This window comes from Cygnus olor, chromosome 2, assembly GCF_009769625.2.
Source record: "Cygnus olor isolate bCygOlo1 chromosome 2, bCygOlo1.pri.v2, whole genome shotgun sequence".
Classification (NCBI taxonomy): Eukaryota; Metazoa; Chordata; class Aves; order Anseriformes; family Anatidae; genus Cygnus; species Cygnus olor.
Genome location: NC_049170.1, coordinates 109,302,090 through 109,323,192, shown reverse-complemented (window position 1 = coordinate 109,323,192; position 21,103 = coordinate 109,302,090). Strand labels below are relative to the sequence as shown.

Here is a 21,103-nt window from a genome sequence, read left to right as displayed (position 1 = left end):
TTATAGATAGAAATTTATTTAGCTAAAATATAGATGCCTCATGAGTTTTTCCATTATTAAAACCCACTTCCTATTTTGATTGTTCTGTTGAAATATTAGATCATATCTTTCACCTGAATTCATAACACCGACTTCAGATTAGGGCTAGCAAAGACAGTCACTCACCTCCGAAATCAGCAGAGTGCACACACCATCTTTAAAGTCATGTTCTTCATCTACCATTATCTCCCTGTCATCTTTGTACCATACAATGTGTGTTTCCTTCTTAATATTAGCCACCTAAAATGGATGAAAACCACATTGTAATTATTCTCTACATTTGGTCAGATGAACCTAGCATTGCATGGGTTAGCCTGCTTGAATCCTGGGTCAGCATACAAGAACAGCAAGCTTTACAACATGTTTACAGTGAATTACAAGGATGCTCTTGGAGGCCTCTTTGTTACAATAAAGGATGCAAGAGAGAAAATGGAAGGGATGAAGAGAGAGAGAAAAGTACTGTCAACAGCTTTGGGGAAACCAGGGATCTAGTGAATTCTGCTCAAGGAATTTCTACACACATAAGCAGGTCCCAAATCAGACAGTCCCTGAGCTCACAAGGATCCATCATTCCTATTGAGGTCCATTTTCCTGACTGGATGGATGGAGGGATGAATGGATGGATGGGTGGATGGCAGACGTGAAGAAAAAATGTTTAAGCTATTTTCCAAGGTGTTTTGTCTGGAAAAAAAAAAAAAAAAAAAAAACAACCAGAAAGAGCACAGGATGATTTGTTTTACCTCTGTTTGTGGTAATGGGGACACACAGAGGACTGAACGATAGCCCCAGCTCATTGCGGAGAGGTGACCAGAGAGCTGTCAGGGGATAACAACCTTATGGCCCAGAGGCAGGTGCTCTTTATCCCTTCAGAATAAATGTTACCTTCCTCCTACCCTGCTCCTGTGCCAGTCTCTATCTTAAATGCCTGAATTAGGAAGCTGTACAGGCACATCTAACAGGTCCCTGAATACCAGTGGTGATACACAAGAAGCATGTAACAGAGTCCCCTTCTTGATGGATTTTTTGCAGAAGGCCTCTCTTTCTATTTCCAGCACAGTAACCAACACATTGCTCTTTGTTCAGATACTGTATTTCTGTAAAGAAAGCAGAGCTTATTAATCATACTGCAGGAGGGCAATCCATTTGTTTTTCACCACCATCTTCTCCTTTATCAATTTTTGAGCTGCTTTTTGCTGGACAGGAATGAGTTTTGCCTAAGTCTCCGACTATCTACAGTCACCCCTGCATGACTAGCCCGTGTGCTTTCAGTCTCTTCCACTACTCAATATGCAGTTGGGAATACAAAACCAAAGACTCTCTTTAGTCCTTTTCTTCCCTCAGCATCTAAGCAGCAGTAGGACAAAGTGCTTCTTTGAACATTATACTTAGTCTTTTCCTTGCCCCTTACCTTGCATTTCAACATCACGTTACAGTCATTGGTAACTTCCCATCCCAGCTTATCCACAAAATGAGGACCTGTTTGAAATTACAGATATTTTTCTTTAAAAAATGACATCAGTGGTATTCATGATACAAAAACAAAGGCAAATGTATTTTTCTTGACAAGAATACTGTTATATTTTAAAGTGTTTATTTTTCCCATTTTTCCTTCAAAAGGCAAGCAACTACACAACAGAATAAAAACATCTATTTTAATTTAGCACATATTAATATAAACAAATTCTCATACTTAACAAACTAACACATGTGATTCTTATGAATATTCTTATTATCACCTTGTTTTCTGTGCCACTCTTTTCTCTGGAATTCTGCTTCATCCTGCAGCTTCTTGAATACTAGAAATTAAAACCAGCAACATATATGAGGTTAAACAACATGTGTTATTAGTGCAGTACCGTAACAGGCACAGCTCTGTCCCTTGGAGGCCAATAAGAACCCTGTGTTGTGGTCAAATTTTCTCTCAGCAACTTAATACTGAACATTTCCAAGGGTCAGAAGCTGATTACAGCTAACCCAACTTCCCAAGCTGCTTGCAGCCATCAGGGGTTTAACACATCACTCTGAAGAAGTGTAATCCCCCATCATGCAATCGCTTTCCACTCCCAGAAGGAAGGCAAACAGGAGCGGCAGCAGAACTGGCAAGCAGTGGCAATGCAAAGAGGTGCAGATGTGTGTTTCTGGCTGAACAGGCATTTTACAAGGGGAATTTTCATTGCATCCATAGAAAAGCAAACCTTGATAGCCTCCAATATTTTACATTTCTATAACATTTCCCTTTCCTCTGGGCACTTAAAAATTATCAGTTCACACACATGGTCTGTTTTATCTGAGGCAGGCAAATGCTGTGACATGAACATTTATTAGAACTAAAATGGGAAAACAGTAGAAAGTGAAGATTACAACCAACCCCAATGTAATTTTTTCAAGCCTTCTGCACAGTATAGATTAGCTTACCATCACCAATGAGCACCAGACTGGACTGATTGGTTGCTTTTCCATCCTGCAGCTGGAAAGTGTAAGTCCCTTCATCCTTGTCCTCAAGTTTATCCATAATCATTTCAACAAGGCCAGTCTTCTGGTCCACCTTCATTTTATATTTCTTCAGGAATGGAAAGTAAAGCAACAATTAACAGATAACAGAATCAGAGAATATTTGGCAAACATTGCTTCATATCTTTAGGAGAAATTCTGTTTTCTTTAGTCAGATTCCCACTATTTCTAGCTCCAGCTCTATACATGTAAACAAATTAATAAGAAATCTGACAAGGATGGAAACATGAAAATCCTGTTCTATGGTGAGTGTTGTGTTCTTTTTCATTATTAAGGTTTAGATTTGCACCTCTTCAGAACATTATCATCTTTGAGACAATATTTATATAAATTTTTGTGTAGAGTGAATCATCATAGAATACCCTGAGTTGCAAGGGACCAACAAGGATCATTGAGTCCAACTCCTGGGTCCCCAAAGGACCACCCAAAAATCAGACCACATGTCTGAGAGCATTGTCCAAGCCCTCTTGAACTCCAGCGGGCTCAGTGCCATGACCACTTCCCTGGGGAATCTAGAGAAGCTCTGTCCTTGCCTCCTAACTGCTATCGGTATTGCAACAAAAGCATGACGCATCCTGTCTTCATAAGTAACAAGCTCTGCTACTGGAAACAACCACTTGGGAATTTTCCCTTGGTGTACTAAATTCCTCCAAACAGCAAAGTGATGTGTGAAGTGACCACAAGGGCCGTAGATAAGCCATAGATAAAAGACATGGGATGAATCTGGGCAACTGCAGTGACTCCTTGAAGACCACAGGAGTTACTTACCTGTGACTACCTCACTGCAGGAACTCTTATGGTATCCATTAGTTAACAGACCATGTGGTACTCACAAAGGTGGCAGGAAGTCATTTAATTCCACATTATAAACTGCATCCACTAGAATTCAGCTGGAGCTGAAAATTATGGACAAAGACTTCCTAGTGATTTTTTTGATGAAATATGCCATTTATGACAAAAATGCACTAGCATGGAACACTAGTTGGAAGCGTATTGGAGACATTAATACTCATTGGTTATAAACATGCAAACATCTGTAAGCAATGAAAAGCCTTACCTCTCCATTAAAAATCTCCTTATCATTAAATACAAAGTTGGCCTTTGCATTGCCAGACAGTTTTTCAGCTTGCAACCAGAACCTCACTTCTCCTTTTTCCAAAATTTCCACTGCCAGCTCAGAGACAAGTGGAACAGCTACAAAGAAGAAAGACAAGAATGAAGCATATACTTTGCCTGTGCCCCAACAACTATCTTCTTCTGTAAAAGCCACGTCTTTCTTTCAGCTAATGTATGCAAGGTGACTAGCTTATGACAGCTCTTCATATAGTTGGAATACCTCTCCACCCACATGTACACAGGGTGACAGGTGAGACTGAATCATTTGATCTTTCTATCACTAGGTCTGAACAGAGCAGAAACACTGACAATTTGAGTTGTGCTGGGGCTCCTCCATTCTAATACAAGGCCAAAGGTAAACTGTAAGCATCTCTGCAGCATGATGTGAGCCTGTATAGGGCAGACACATCTTTAATGAGTCGCTTAACAATGTTATTGTAAGGCAGGGAATTGACTCAGTGGAAAAACAACAACAACAACAAACAAGCACAAAGGCAGATCAGAAAGTCAGCTGGTGAATTGCAGGTTGGGAGACTTTTATAAGTACTTTGATCTTTGCTGAGTGGGACCTTTATCTCCAGAATACACGAAGTATCACAACATACCCCAAATCTCCCCAGTACATTTTGTTTACGTATGAATAATGGAAATCCCGACATATAGAACAATTCCTTGTGTAAGCAGGAGAAAAAAAATCCTGTAAAGAGTACTCTACTGTAGCTAACTGTAGGGTTTTTAAACTTTTCCTTGTTCTTGTTAGTAAAAGTCCTCAGTGTGCCTTCACTTTAAATTCTTGTTAAGAGATTTTAATCACCAACATTAAATACAGGCATTTAGACTCTGATATTTGGGCACATTGCTCATTTTTTTTAATTACCATCATTTTAGCTGTCCTAGTGGATGCTCAAGTTTCCAAAACCTCATACTCTTAGGAGCACATATGCTATATATGAACTCTGCCCCAACCTCCACTTTCACAGCAATATAAAGTCTGCATTGCAAGGGTGTAACCGAGGAGAGCGTACAAACACATTGCAAAATGCTTGATTATGTGGTGTAGTGATGGGTGTCAACCTACACCTTCTCCCAGACAAATCACAGGACGGGGTTGTTTATTTAACTTCATGTGTGAAAAGCCTAGCTGCAGCAGGAGAGGACTGGGACTGGGGTAGTTTTCTGGCATCTCTCATCTTCCTGTTTTCACCACCCTAAACAACAGCGTGCCTTCTGGAGCAGAGCTGCCATTCTACCCTGCTGTCAATCCCAGGTAGTGGCCACGTGTGAGGTCTCCCTGTGTCTTCCTTTCATATGGGCACCCCTTCCATGCAGCTATACTTTTCCACACTCATGTACATTTTGGTGGTACAGAACATATCTTTGGTGAAAATAAAGCTTCTGGGAGGTGAGGCAACAGTCCCAGGGGAAAAAAAAATATGAAAAAGACATGGGCATAACCTGGAAGAGAAAAAAAATGGTTAAAAAGGAGTTGTGGGGGAAAGCGGTACCAAAAGGGACCAGGTTATGAGTGTGCCCCAGCAGTGGAAATGGTACTTGTGAAGCTTCCTTCCCTCCTGCATTGCTTGTGAGAAACAAAAGCAATCTCAGATGCTGCATGATTTCTCAGAACAAAGCGCCTGAAATGCTACAGGAGTCTCAGAAGCAACAGGATGAGGATGAGAATAGATACCAGGCTGCACTGCTTTGTTTCACTGTCAGCTCCATGGCAATTTTAAACTCCCAGTTGATTTGCATGTAATTAACTATTAATATCTTAGTCTAAAATGGGAGAGAGGAAAATATTTCAGAAACTGTTCAAGAAGGGGCTGAAAGGATGTAAAAGCTTTATATTTTAGGAAAAGGCCATTCACTCCGCAGTCCAAAGGAATCAGAGAGATCCATGTAACAGTATTCCACAAGCAAAAGACTTATTTAAAAAAAAAATAAATCCATTTTACTAAACACCAGCTGACAGTGACTTCAGGGATTTTCCAGCCATCATGCTTACAAGGTTTTACATCTTATTTGTATAGCATCACAAATTACCATGTGCAACTAGACTGAAGTTAGACAATGTGTGTTTTTTGTTTTGTTTTGGTTTGTTTTTTTTGAGAGTCTATAGGGCCTAGGATGGCCAAAGCAAGAAAAGCAGTTTTCTCCTTGAAACATTGCAATACATTCTGCATTAATCTCTTTTTTTTTTTTTTTTGGTCTGTTTTCCATGAAGTTCATGCACAGCTGGGAGCACACTGACACCCGAAAACATGTTAAAAACCCAACCCCCCAGTCTTGTCCTGAGGAACTTATTTCGTGACATTAGTTATTAACACAGAGTGTGGAAGAGCACTCAGTGGAGAAGGGTTGGGGTGAGTGACAGCAATAAGGGATTGTGATGACTAACGCTCGCTGTGAAGACCTGATTAAGAGGAAACGTCTGGGAGGAGCAGGAGTAAAGAAGGGGGTGCTTGGGCTGTCATTAGGCTGTCAAAAGTTGGTATGATATGTTGGGAAGAGCAGAGCTGAAATGGAAAAGGCAGAGAGGGAAATGAGAAAGAGAGATGATGTGTGCAGAAAGACAGGCAATGTCTGCAGCCGAGTTTGACTGGCCTGGGAGGCACAATGTGGGCTGAGCTGGCAGAGGTGCCAGCAGCACAAGCACAAAGCTGAAGATATTAAAACCCAGGCAAGAACAGTAGTGTCTGGAACAAAGCACAAGAGATGGTAGTGGCAGGAGATGAGACAAGGCTTAGATCTCGTCACGTTGTGTGTAATAGGATTCTTTCTACAATTCAATTTATTATTTTCTTCAGTTATTCAAGTCACATTCCACTGGAAATAACAGGGTTGTACTACAGCCAGGATATCATAAAGGTATAAGAGTTCTGTGGACATGACAAAAATATCCTTCCAAGCAAAAAGAAAGGTGCTCGTATTATCAAGTATTACAGAAAAGAGGGAGGGAATGAATTTCGGCTGAAAAATTCTGTACATATATATACATATCATTAGAGATGAATTTACTACTGTTGCTTGTTCTCTTAGCCTTACTTTTAACTTCTGTTAACTTCAGTTGGGGTGAAGTTAGAGGGGCAGAGAATTTTTCAAACTCAGGTTTTCAAATCAGCTTAGGCATTCTGAGTAAGTAAAAAAAGCTGCATGGCAGAAGAAATAAAGCCATTGGGATACTTATTTTCAATCTAATATAGAGACTTAGTATATGCTTAGACCAGCAGCCTGCAAAAGAAGAGGAAGAACAAGAGCAATACACAAACGTACTGAGAGAAAAAAGAAAAGAAAAAAAAAAAAGGAATCTTACTTAGATTTTCAGTTCAAAAACACTTTCACTTGAAATTACTGTAGCAGTTTCACAATCTGATGCTGGCAGGAGCTTTCTGATACATACCCGTGCGCATGCAAATCTCTCCCCTACAGACATGCTTGATTCACTTACTTGGGAATTTGTGTTCATGGCTCAGAGCAAGCAGACGTTTCATTTCTGCAAAAGACATGAAAAAAGATAGGTGTGCATACCTATGGATATGAGAGACACAGCAGCAGGAAAAAACAGAAGTGAAAGTAAAACAGGCATGCTTAATAGACATTGTGTATCTACCTTCTTCATCAATTGTGTAGCTTGATGAAACTCCATCAGTGTCTGTAACAACACAAGAGTAAATTCCCAAGTCATCTTCTCCAAGATCCTTAAAGGTTGCTTTTGACCTTTAGAAAAAATGAAACATTTTGACAAAAAGGTGAGATCAGTCTGAACCAAGGTCCCTTTTATAACACACAATAAAAATAATTTTTTTTAAGCTTTTGCTCTGACTAAAAGGTAAATACAGGTGTCCTGACCAGAATAAACCAGGGTGAGCCCTACCACGTGTGGTACAAATGGCGATGGCACAGCCAGTACATCTGGACTAAGAGGAATCGGTTACTAAAGCAAAGAGAGAAGGGAGATCCGGGAGCATCCATGAGACCATAAGAGTAAAGGCTGACCAATTGCCTCTGCTGCACAACCTCTGCACAACCTGCACAACCTCTCCAGGAAGCTGAATAAGCTCTCAGGTAGTGCCAACGGTACTGGAGCTAGCCAAAGCTAGCTCACACATACTTAAAAGCATTTGTCAGGTCTTTGGTGAGTGTGGAAGGATACTGTAAGTGCAGGCTGATTCAATTTTCATATGCAATACCAAGAGTGGTATGACCCACCATTTCTTCCCCTATGGTTTCTATAGCTGTAAGAGCACATAGCTTCATAGGCTCCACCTATGCATTTGCTATTTCTTCCTTTTTGAAAAATGCCTGAAGAAACATATTAGGCTCATGGAGCATTGTGAAAGTTATCAAATCAGGCTATGGTGAGGTGATCAAAACAGGGATCTCCTCAGAAGATTGTGACAGTGCTACATGGTAAAAGCATTTTGCAAGCAGACAATTTTAGCTTTTGGACTTTAACAGTGACAGCAATAGGAATCATAATCATCTGTCCTGATTGGCAGGTTGTAAGAGGACAGAGCACCAATTTTCTCACCCTATGCCTAAATGTAACTTAATTGCTTAATCAGGAGGCCTGACTCATTCTGTGCAAACTACAATTGCCCAATGGTCTGCACAGGGACTTGTTGGAGAACAGCATACTCATCCAGAGCCTTTTAGTAACAAAGGCAGATACAATTCTTACTGATCCTTTCATCCAGAAAGGATCGATTTCTGTGACCAGCCTAGGTTTATCAAACATGGGATGACTGTTACTGCTGAGGGCTCTTACTTTCCGCCTTTGGTATCAATGTCCAGTCGAGAGTCGTCCTCAATTGGTTCATAATTCTTGGACCAGACAAACTTAGAGTTTGGAGACATCTGATCACATTCAAAGTTCAAGGAAATTACTCCATTGTCATCCACATTGACCACCACTTCCTTAGTTCCTGAAAGATCAGAACAAGGCAATTCCACTTTCTTAGAGATACCAGCAAACAAATGTATATAGATGTGATTCATAGTGTGGATTAAGAAGATCCTTGCCATTTTCTCGAGTGGCACATAAATTGCTGAAAACATTGGCATCCTCAGTCCTTGATTCATGGTTAGAATTTTTTGTTCTAGGCTGTAAAATTAAGGAACAGATTAAAGAGCATCATAAATCAATTGATTTATTTGAACATGTCTAAGCACACATGAGATTTATGATATTTGCACTGGAAAAACCTAAAGGGGGGAAAGAGGGGGAGGAAGCAAGTCTCTAAATCCATTAAATGCTTGAAATATTAAATAGCAATATTTTTCCAGCTAAGGGGTAGTCAGCGCTTTCATTATGTAGTATGAATTTCTCATTCCCTAGTCAAATAAGAGCTCTAAAGGGAATACTGGGTACAAATGCAGATGTTTGAAAAGGTGCAGGAGGTAAAAGAGGAAACAACCGAGCCGCCCAAGCAGCGCTCATTTGTGCAACCGAGGCACATTTTCAGGGACTCTGGGTTCACTCCAGGAGGTTGGTTTAATTGCTATGCTTGGCATCTGGCCCTGCCACCGTCTGCAGCATTAATCTTGGGCCCACAAAGGGAGTGAATATTTGCAATTAGCGGCTAAGTCGCCCACCCTGTTTTGCCAGTACCTGCAGTCCTTGAGCTGAATAAGGTGACCCAGTTTGTCCTTACAGGGCCCTGAGAGTGAGGCCTAGGTCAGGAACCTGAGCGTACCTCCTGCCTGCTCCCTTGCACACTAGTGAAGCCAAGGGAATTTCATCTGGGCATCTCGTCATCTGTGGCGTTAACTTTCATTTCAACAGCTTGTCTGAGAATACCACAGAGAACTGAGATGTGCTGGAGGACATCCAGCTTCCTCCTCTGAACAGCTCTGAGCTTGGTCTTACATCTGAATGGGGCACTCCTGGTATATTACTCAGTCTAAGACAATTTCAGGCTGCCCGGAATGCTAACGACATGCTTTCTCCACAACATATTGTATCTTAAAGACAAGAGCCCTATTCCTGACATTGAAATTAAGAGCTTTGTTTTCAGCATAATTCTTAATGAGCCTCAAGTATGCAAGGAGATTTCTGTGTTTCGTCACCCTAGTATTATACATGTCCTGTCCAGCACTGTGAGTAGCTCCTGTAATGACAATTGGTGTACGTGCAGCCTTCTTATTCTTTCTAATTTGCCATAACTGTTTAATGAAAGATTAGTTTAATATTCTTGTTTTGGTCCTATTATTTACCAGCCCTCACAGCAATGAAGCACAATGAGTACCAATAGGTGATTTGGTCTACAAATATTTTTCCAGGTAGCTGCACATTTTTCAAGAATGTTATAATGTAATTTATTATATGCAAATTCATCACTTTATATTTCATTAGTATTTAGTTTCCTGTAGATCGTTAGTACATGAATCTTTGGATGGCAACTTATGCAATGTGCAAAGAATCACAGCCAGAAGGTCCCTACAAAGGGCAACATCCTTTATATTTCTTTTAAAGCACTGACATTATGATAACAATGCACGGCATGTATCTCCAGAAGTGACGATGGTTTTTAATTCTAATATTTACGTGGAAGTAAGAAAAAAAATATATTTTTAAACTACTGAGCAGAGGTCTCCACCTGTCCTACAATGTGAAACCAAAGAGGCTGCTCCAACAGTAGTAGTCTAATTTCCCTTCTCTTGATAGCTTGGTGGTTTCTACAGAGCACCCAAAGTCACTTTTAAAGTTATCATAAGAAATAAAATACTTAGATGTCAGATCAAATACTGATTGTCTCCATTGATCTGAGAGTTTCATTGGACTGACTGGAAAGAGCTAAAATTAAGATAAAGCAGATGGCTTCAAAACACTAGAGTTACTGGCATCATCTTGTCTACAGATAATCAAAAAAAAAGTTGAATGGGACAGTATTTCATTAATTTCTGAGATTCAGCCTTAAAACTTTCAAAACACACTGCCCAAAGCCTCTCTTCTCAAGGTGAACATTGCCTACTTGTTAGCTGAAGGGATTTTGATGGATAAATGGGTGTGTGATTAAAGTGAAACAGTTGATGCAAGCTGTGGCAGCCATAGGGTTAAATTTTTAGGTCTGCTATGGCTTCGGTCATAGCAGCACCTAAGGTAGTGTCAGAAAAAACAGGTAACTTATTTTATACAATCTTAGTGTGTTCCTGATTCTGTTCTGAGAGGCCAGGTGAGCCTCGCAGATGTAACTAAGAGCAGGTTGCTCTGGCAGAAACAGCCCTCAAGTGCATGGTCTTATAGCCTAGGATTCACAGAAATGTGCAGGAGCCCTCCTGTAAAAAGGCTCCTTTCACAAAATCCCTCAGTGAAGCTCTTCAGGTGAGGGTGACGGTCAGACCCCATAGTCTGACCCCCAGGGCAGATCATATTCCTGTGCCAAGCTCTCCTGAAGCAACTGATGCAGGATGAGAAGCTAACTTCACTTTGCACCAAAGTGCACAAGGACTAAGGGCAAACCCAGGAAGTAATGGGGAAGAGTTGCGGTCTGCTCCTGGACTTCCCCTGCCTCTTGTGAGATCCATACATACCAAAGTGATTTTGTCTGGAGACAAAGTTACAGCTCAAAACTAGCCTGGATTTTTATTTGCTTATTTATTTTAATGTGTATGGGCTTTTCATTTAGTTTTAAGAGATAACTGTAAAAACTGAATATGGTTTTCAAACAGAAGATAGATGCAAAGTATTGCACCATTATAGTAACATACGTTACTGGATAAAGAAAATTGCTACCACTCATATTAAAACAAATATTTTCATTCAGGATGTTATTTACTTACATTCTTTGGTTAGACAGCTCAGTCTCCTGGTGATTTTAGACATTTGCCAAAAGCAACATTCCAGCCACATTCCAGCAGGAATTGTCTACAGAGACCTGACAATATTTTGTCTCCATCTAAGATGTTAACAAAAGCAGCATTCATTGGGCAACACCAAATAATTTGTGGCAGTTTTTTTAAATGGTGTGATTGTTCTTGAGATTTGTGTGGTTTGAGTGAGAAAGCTGAAAGCCTACCCAAGTGACTGCTTTCTGAAATATTTTTTTAATAAGCCTTTTGTTCCTTCTTAACACTTTTAAGAGGCTTAGTTTGGTGAATACTGTATCTGCAGACCTCAGCTCAAAATATGGGTCAACCAGATTTGTATAAGTAAATCATTTTCAGCTTTCCTGAGATTTCACTGGCCAAACTCTGACTTTCTTGTGATCCCTCTGAACACCAGCCTGGCTTGCAAAAGGGCCACAGTCCTGAGATGCATCTCCTTCTCTAATGGTGATGTCTGCAAACCAAATGATCTGCTCACGTTCATATTCCCAGGTTGGGCACGGTTCTCATTGGAAAGAACATCAAAATTGCTGTTTTTTTTGTTTTTTTTTTGTTTTTTTTTGGTCATGATTATCATCTTTGCAACCGTTTACATTTGTGTATTTTTGGAATTCTAATGGCGTGACCAATCCTTTACTTAGTACACTTGAAGTTTATTATCATAACAAGTTTTTATCAAAAGTCTGACAGATATTAACCTTGAAGGAAAATGTATTAATAAAACCAAAACTCTAGTACTAATATTGGTTTGATTTTTGTTTTAAGAGTGGTTGTTATTGCAGTATCTAAGCCGTTTTCAAGAACAAGCTCCTTAGTCTTGCCTTGCTCCACTTGCAGGTGATGGAAATCAGCCTAGTGCTTCAGTGGTTTGTAGATCTAAAATTAGGGTTACTGTATTTTTGAAAGAAAAAAGAAGATGCAGTGGCTGTGAGAGATGAAGCTGAGGGATGGATGGCAGATGAGCAGAGGAACTAGCCATCCTGCATGCCCTGTTACTTTGGATATTGCTGTTGTTATGGTAAGTTACCCTGTGGTGCCCCCTTTCATCTCATCCAGTACAGCAGAGCACCACAGAGTTCCCATACTCCTGATTTTGCCTTTATTCCTCCCAAACATCTCACGGCTTCTGCTTCCCAAGCCTCCAGTCCTTAGAGCTCTCAGCTCCATACTCCTCCTGCTTCAATCTGTGACCATTTTCAGGCCGCTGATTTTCTCATCAGAGAGCAATCCACATCTCCACTACCAACGCAAATTCCTCCTAGTCTAGCCCAAACCTATTCTCAGCTAAGTGTTCTTAGTCCTTCCACAGCTCATACCTCGCTCTCGTGCCCCAAGACCTTTTTGCCCACATGGTTATCCTCTTTTGTCTCCATACCACAATCTTGCCCCCTCTCAACCTGCCATCCACTACTTCCACCCCTTCTTCTCATCCCAGCTTCACTAAGTCACTCCAGTCTTCCCATTCCAAGTTTTCCAGTTCTTTTATACCCCCAGCTTTGAACCTCCTTTTTCAGGCTTTCTTGACTCACTGGGAGCTAATTCAAGACTTCTTAGTATTTTTGCTTTCCTGGGCGGAAGGACTAGGCATTTGTGAGAGCTGGCCCAGTGCTACTGCAGGGATGGGACTGGTAAAAATGGACCTGGGAGGCAGAACCAGGGGAAGGATGCTGGGAAAATGCTTCTGAGGGAGCTAGGGTGGGAATGGGAACTGATTCTCACCAGTGGCACCTGCTCAGCCCCTCACAGTCGATACCATTCCACATAAACCCCAACTATTTCTCCAGGCAGGAGCAGCTATCAACCCAATAGCCAGGGCTGTTGTGTAGGCAGCCGCCTGCCCAGGTCATCACCTCCTTGGCTTGTGCCAGCCGTCAGTGTCCCTGCACTGTTGCTTGTGCTCCCCATGCCCCTGCCTCCTTTCCTGCGCCCTTAGGGCTCTGAGAAACCTTCCCAGGTGGGATGAGGCACGGGAGTCTGCCAGCAGAGGAAAGGAATTTGTCTGAGGAAAAATGTGGGTATGGTGGGTCCAGCCCCTCCACTTCTAACATAGCCCGTGGATGAGTAGGCCACAGAGCTTTAAAATTACCTTGTTCTATTGTTCGTTAATTTTTAATTTTGCATCTGAAGAGACAAAAATCTGTTACTCGGTAACCTTCTGACCACGAACGAGAACAAAGAAAGGAAGGCTCTCAGAGACACATGCCCATGCTTGTGTTTCCTGTTAGGGAATTGGTGACAAAAAGCTGCTCACCCAAGTCACCCATGATAACTATCTATTGTAATAAAGCTCAGGGGGTTTCTGAAGTTCCAGGTACAGAGATTCTGTCACTGTACCAGTTCCTGTTTTTCTTCTGGCATTATAGACGTGCTAGTGCCAGGTATCAAGGATGAATCCAGCAAACAGTTGCACTTGAATTCTTCCTGAAGATGGTCTCCAAAATGACTTGACTAAATTTTTAAAACCTTTGCTTTAAATGCCAAGGGAAAATAGTAATTTCTTTTTACCCTTTCCTCAGGCACATTGCATAAATTAAAGAAAAGAGAGAGATAAACAACTGATTTATTATAGGAAGGGCAAAACCTACACCTGCACAATTTTTTGGTTGGGCTGATTTTAGTGCACTTTTTTTTGCTATATACAAGTATTACAACTTTATTGTATTTCTATATTCCTGAACAGGTAGTTATGGTAAGAAAATCTGTTCTGACCTTAAAATTCATGTGAAAAAAAAAAGTAAGATATGACCCTCAACTTGTTTCCTGCATAGTAAAAATGTTTGACTTGGGGGGGATCAGATTGTTCGCATGCAGCCGGTGTGCAAACATACCACACAAACAGGAACCTCTTTAAATACAACGAAAAAGAGGAAGCATTTCTAACAAACCTGGTCGTGTCTCAGCTACGACAGGATCAGTGGTATTCGATGGTTTCCCAACACCAGCCTGGTTTGTCGCCCGCACACGGAACACATAGCTCACACCTTCTTTTAGGCCACCTATCTGCAGGAAGCAAACAATACGTGCATGATTTTTTACAAAACACTGATTTCCATTTCACATTTCTTACAGTTCTAGTCTGGATGCTTGACAATTATATTTCCTGTCTTTTTTGTTTTGCTCCTTTTTCAAGTTGACAGATATTTCTTCCTCATTTTTTTTTCTCAGTTCGAGTGGCATGACTAATCTGTTTGTTTTGCTTTTTCCTTGTATGCATAGCTAACATTTAGCCAGTGTCATAACTGTCATTGATTTATTTATAAAAGGAGCATTGTTGTATTATTATTGGAACAGGATGTTTTTAACTCATGTCCGTTGACCTCTGAAACAGGACAGTCTTACTGCAGGTAAATTCTGGCTCTTAAAAACAAAATTATCAGGGTAAAATGTCCCAGTCACACCCATCTAGAACCAGAAAGGCACTTAACCCTATGCTTCTATGCTTTGTAGTGACTTGAGCAATCTTAATAATATTCTAACACCTGCAAATGCTCCTTTAAAACATGTATGAAAGGATCACACCCTAAGGAGAATATCTTCCAAATGTTCTGAAAAGCACAAAAGTAGCGAAGCCACTTCAGATGTATATCTGGAATTGAGATACAGGTGATCCCTTATTTAGAAGTCATTCCACAAAATGATGTGTTATAATAGTGGAAAAAGCTTGGACTTAACTTGGCATGAAATGTGTAGAGAGAGTACTTTGTGTTAGAAAGAATCACCTGCCACATTATCACAAAATCTGTGTTCGTGCCATCCATTCTTGTGTAGTGATGCCTAACTTACCCTTTGAGCAAGCAAATGTTAGGGATGTCTCTTGTGTTATAAGAATGATAAGTAGTTTTAGGAGTGTTTCCTTTTGTTTTTAGGCTTGTCGTACCATATCCTCTTGCAAGTCATGCCATGTCTGACTACACATTCATTATACACGTGTATCCTAGTGTTTCATTAAATGGAGCCATGCTCAATGTAAGATGATATCATCTATGACTGAATTCCTCAAGATTGTACCATTATACTTGTATTTGAATCTTAAACGATTTTACCTTCAAGAATTTCTTTTGAAGTGGCTTCTCATTGACACTTCTCCAATGTTCCTCCTTTGCTTCAGTTTCCTTCATATCAATGTAATAACCAGCTATAGGACTACGACCAGTATAAACTGGTTCCTTCCACAATAAAACCAAAGAGTCCTTCCTGACTTCTGTGTATGTGACATCATGAGGTGGCCCTGAAAGGTAAGAGTGAAAATTGGAGTTGTGGTATCAAAAGAAAGCCCAAAGGGACTAATGCATAAGTCTTCAAAAACCAAAACCAGACACCACATTGCACACGCAGACCTGACACAACAGGTGCAGTTCCATTGCCAGATCTGGACCAGATATGAATATGACCTATACCTAATAAAAAGACTAGCCCCAAAAACAATCCAAATTTTTGAGATTTGGTATCTTGATCAAATATCCATGAACAAACAGAAATGACATATAATCTCTAAAGTCGGGGAAATAAGTTAATTATTAAGCTGACATGCTGCTTCAAGGACTGTTCTGAAGTCCACTGAAATCAATGGAGATTGTTTTCATTAATTTCAATGAGTGTTAAAAGGTTAGAGACCTGGCCTTGAAGTAATATGTTTACACACAGGCTACAGGACTTCATTCTTCTCTGCCTTGTCCCTTAGGTGTTTATGTCTACCATTTAAACCAGGAAGCACGGTGGAAGACACAGTACAGAAATGAAGCAGGAAAGATAAAGAAAATACAAGCTGCTTGTAAATTGCTCCTGGTTACATGGGGATTGTTTAATGCCTCAGTGCAAGTGCATTAAAACAAAGTGATGGAGATGTAGGCCTCGGTATGAACTTCAGAGCCCATTGACTCCCCTGGAACTGAGTACATTGAGAATTTAGATTATTTGTCCAAAAGCACCTTGTGGCTGGCAGTAACCTCAACATCCCACTCAGGATCCTACCAGGTACAGCAATGGTCCATTCTTCACATTTGAAGGGCTGACTGGGTAGGGAGGGTGTCCCGACCCCAGCCAGGTTTGCTGCAGCCACCTGGAACTGGTACACCATGTTTTCCTTCAGGTTTTGTATCTGCAGAACCAATAAAATGGTACTTATTAACTTTGGATTAAGGTTTTAGGAGAAAGTTACAATGACAATTATTCAGCACATGAGCATGCTTTTAAGTGCCCGAAGAGATGAAAGCTTTATTGACATCATACATAAGGGGATAACTCTCTTGCCTTTCCTTTTTCGGTGGTAGAGCAGACGTGAGTGTTCTTAGCATGCTCAAACTCTAAAATCCTGTTCATATTGAAAGACATTTTGGTTGTCAGGGAGGGAGCAGGGTATTGCTCAACAGGTATACTAATATGTCTCGTGATAGAGAGCAAGTTCACTTCAGGCAAGAGTTGTCCTTGCAGCAGGGTGAAGCCCAGTCCCAGCATTACTTTACAATTGTAAAGCAGCTCAGCTAGGTTGTAGCTAGCAATGTACCTCTAAATCGGGTCAAGAACTAATCACAAAAGCCAGCTGGCACAGAGCTGGTTCCACCACCACTAACTACTGGGGTAGGTCCACCAAGCCCAGTAGGAATGCCAGTCGTTGTGAGGGCCTGACTAACAAAAATGTAGGCTATGTCCAGAGGAATGAATTCACAGATGACTGTTGGTGCCAGAATAACAGGTAAGTTTGCAAATAATTTTGCCGAGAAGTTTAACAAAATTAATTAAATTTTATCATCCATATGCTTCTCTATTCTTTACTGAGTTACTTGTTAAACAAGAGGATTAATGAAATAAGGTTAACAATGTGGACATTGCACTAAACGTATACATAAAACTTCTGTGAACAGACAATCTTTATCACCTTGAACAAACACTAACAAGAAAGCTAGTGGAACGATAAGAGTATTTCACTGCACTATGGAATTTCTGTAGTACAAGAAGCTGCAGTTTCCATAACACATTAACTATCCTACACAAAACCACTGCTTTAATACCATCTGTTACTTTTCTGAGGTCACCGTTACTAGTGTAATAATGTCCATTATTTGTGTACCACCTTTCAAGCAAAGACTCTTAAAAACCTTAGAGGAAATAAAACTAATAATTTAATATGATTCTTAATATACTTAAGGTATGTTTGCACGAGAAGACACAACAGAAATATGTACCATGGATGTAAAAGCCTCTGAACAGCAATCTGTGCACTGAATCATAATTCATCTTAATCTTTGAGGTGTCTTTTGGAAATATTGTTCGCACCCCCAGCAATAGCAGAAGTTGACCTCTTACCCTGTATGCCCTCTCACTAATGGCCTTAATGTTGGCCTCCATCCATTTCCCAGGGACTCCACCAATCACTTCACGATAGTTCACGTAGTAGCCAGTAATTTCAGTTCCACCGGTGACTTTGGGTTGTTTCCATCCTAGCACCATCGAGTCACGAACACTCTCAAGTACCGTGATGTCATAAGGTGGAGATGGAGCAGCTGTTTCAACATGAAAAACACATAAGTAGGAAGTAATATTTCAACAGGCAGACAGGCATTTGGTTACCATATTCAGGTGGCCCCGATCGTGCATTTCCAGGGTAGGAGAATATTTGCATGGTCAGGGGGAGTTTCGCTGGAATGAGAAATGCTGAATAAAAGCTTCCATAATTTCCAAATGTAAAAATCCAAACTGCATAGGAATTAATTTTCAAAATCATTTGTTTTTTGAGAAGCAAGCTGATACATAGTGAAAGAATGTGTTGCAATTGCAGCTCTGATGTAAGTGATGAGGAATTGCTTTAAAACCGTGAAAAATGAGGAACTAAAACTAACATTACAAGAAAAGTTAAAAGTTGGAGATGCAATGATTTGTTTTCTTTTGCTGAAAGTGAACCTTTTTTCACACACATAATAATTATTGTAGCTCATTTGTTTAATATGCTCACATTCTTCCCTTCACAGAATGTAGCTTATCTGTATTTTATTTTTATTATTAAATTTACACACTGTGCAGATTTTATCATTGCACCCTTCACATCATCTTACCTTAATGGAAGGAAGCATGATCACAGGCACCGTAGACTGACCGGAAATGGAACATGTCTGTTACTGGAACTTACTTTAGAAAATTTGCAGCATTATCCTCTTTTTTTTTTTTTTTTTAACACTTTTTAACAATACAGAAATCATTAACTTCATCCCAACCCATTTTCTTATAATGCTTTCTCCGTATCTATTGGGGTAATATTTGCCCACACTCAGTATATCATGTACCAGTTAAGAGCACTGTTTGTGACCTTCGGGTTCTAATTTTGATGGAAATCCTTCATCACATACGTTTCCCTTTGTCTTTGGTGTTTTATCATGGAGTCAGCTAGACCCAGGTGCCTGTAGTTTGTTGGCTACAAGCTTTTTGGATCTCACTTCATAAATCTCCCATGGCATGGGAGGTGAACTAAATTAGTTCACTGGCCAGGTACCAGGACTTAAATGAAATTCAAGCTCCATATTTCTTAGGCATGATGGGTGTTTAGGTGTTGACAACATAAAATGTGATTTTGTCCATGTGTCTTCGACTTAATAGGTATCCCTCATTATGTATTACCATTAGTCAGAGATACAACACAACGTTCATTAGCACTGCATCTCAGAGGATAAGCTGTAGCTTAGGCATAAATCCACAAAGGATCTTCATGTATCTTAACACAACATAGATTTTCATGCTTACCATCATAACCAGATTTTGTTTCCTTCACACACACATAACCCAGAAGACTCCTAACAGAGAACAAATTATGGATTTGATATAGAAATCATACAATATTGGATACATTAATATGTACTCAGGCAAGCTATTAAATTAGTAAATGGGTGTATATGCTTCACTTTCAATAGCTCCTAAGTTTGCGAAGCGGTCTCTGATAACATTACACGCATAATGACCTTAACAGAGAGTTGAGCACATAATTAATAGGTCTGCTGGAAGATGCATCACTGGAGAGAACGTTCACTTGTGGTGTGGATGAGCACAGGTTGCAACCATCCAAAGCGGATGTACCAGAGCTGTGAACGCTATTTATTTATTAACTCTCACCTACATCTTTCTTCTTTGTCACTTTTTCCAGTGTCAAAGGATCCCCGGGTCGAGACTTACTTGCCTGCTTAGCAGCAACTTTTTGTGGTGCAGATGTGACAGCGTCCTTAACCATTTCTCTCATGTTATTGTCTCCTGTACTGCCCAGTTTGTCAGAGCTACTGGGTAGCAGGTCTCTATTAAATTTAGCATTGCATTTTAGCAAAGCATCTGTGTCAAATATAGGCTGGGAGGACTCATGCATGCCTTCCCAGCTGGTAGTGCAGTCTGTTAGTCCGCCAGCTTTACCACTCTGTTCAGGACACACACCATGAAGCAGTCCTCCCCCTATAATTGCCAGAAAACAGCAAAGACATTTTTAATTAGAGTACATTATTTTTTCTTCATTTACTCAACAGAGTGAAGAAATGCAAACAGTAAACAATACAGCCAAAATATGACAAATCACAGTTTTTATGGACAAAAAGCTAAGCACAGACTCACAGAAATTTGAAATGCATAGAATACCTCTCAACCTCCTCACAAATTATGTTCTCTTAATAATGTCTAATTTTCAGAGCAGAAGAAAAATGAAAAGTTAATGGTAATCTTCACCTGCTATAATTATTTTAGTATTAGATCTTCCAAGTCATATTTTGATCCTTTTAACATGATCTCACAAAATTGCCTGGGGCCACATCTCTCTGCTCTATGGCTGAGAGTTATGCAATTTCAATACAAATGAAAGTGAGGATGTTGCAGACACACAATTTGTTCTAGTACAATGATCTCATTAATCCTTATGGATTAGTTCAGGCAGTGGCAAACAGAAATAATTCATTAACAAAGGGAGAACACACAGGGTTATAGAAGGTTTGCAAAAAGCATACTACATTTATTATTAGGTTTAGGTGTGGAAACACGTTTCTTAGGAGCTGCCTGTATATGGGATGGTGTGCATTAGAGGTGATAAATACCACATTAGAGGATCAGAATGACATTCCTTTTTCCAGGATGACTATGAAGTGAACTTGGCAGTGATCTCCTACAGTGGTTCACAAGAAACACCTGGAGAAGGCTGAATGGTGAAGGTGAACTGTATACAAGAGTGCAGTAACAGTGAAAGTGTGATTGTGAGGCAATAGATAGACTCTATAGAGAAAGCATTATTTGTGGACAGCAATGTAAACCAAAACAATTAGTTACAAATAAATGCTGAGAACATCTTTACTTTTAAGATATATATATATATTATATATATTTACCATCGAACAGAGTAATGGAAAATAACTTACCAATGGCTGCTTGCACTTCTATAGGCTCTGAATCCTGGGAAAATTCGCTGAGTCCAGCTGCATTAACAGCTCTGACTCTGAAAATGTACTTCTCGCCATTAGTGAGCCCATGGCAAATGAATCTAAAACAAACCGATAAAGGAATACTTAGAGATTATTATGAAGAAAATAAAAAAAAATGAATGGGAATGGGGAAACATTTCTTCTGTAAAACTTATTCTGCTTTCTGAAAATTGAGG

At 40.1% G+C, this 21,103-nt stretch overlaps 1 protein-coding gene across 2 annotated transcripts in view; it reads right to left on the bottom strand.

Annotated features, from left to right (window-relative positions):
• MYOM1 (myomesin 1) overlaps nucleotides 1-21,103 on the bottom strand; it is a 76,110-nt gene that overhangs the window by 15,221 nt on the left and 39,786 nt on the right. For both annotated transcript variants that reach the window (XM_040550129.1, XM_040550128.1), the window contains exons 17-29: nucleotides 20,865-20,986; nucleotides 17,797-17,993; nucleotides 16,465-16,591; nucleotides 15,537-15,721; nucleotides 14,379-14,493; nucleotides 8,435-8,591; nucleotides 7,277-7,383; nucleotides 7,115-7,159; nucleotides 3,608-3,744; nucleotides 2,455-2,599; nucleotides 1,776-1,835; nucleotides 1,448-1,515; nucleotides 166-279 (exon numbers count right to left, since the gene is read on the bottom strand). In XM_040550129.1, the coding sequence (XP_040406063.1) occupies nucleotides 166-279; nucleotides 1,448-1,515; nucleotides 1,776-1,835; nucleotides 2,455-2,599; nucleotides 3,608-3,744; nucleotides 7,115-7,159; nucleotides 7,277-7,383; nucleotides 8,435-8,591; nucleotides 14,379-14,493; nucleotides 15,537-15,721; nucleotides 16,465-16,591; nucleotides 17,797-17,993; nucleotides 20,865-20,986 (1,579 nt within the window). The remainder of the gene's footprint in view (nucleotides 1-165; nucleotides 280-1,447; nucleotides 1,516-1,775; nucleotides 1,836-2,454; nucleotides 2,600-3,607; nucleotides 3,745-7,114; nucleotides 7,160-7,276; nucleotides 7,384-8,434; nucleotides 8,592-14,378; nucleotides 14,494-15,536; nucleotides 15,722-16,464; nucleotides 16,592-17,796; nucleotides 17,994-20,864; nucleotides 20,987-21,103) is intronic.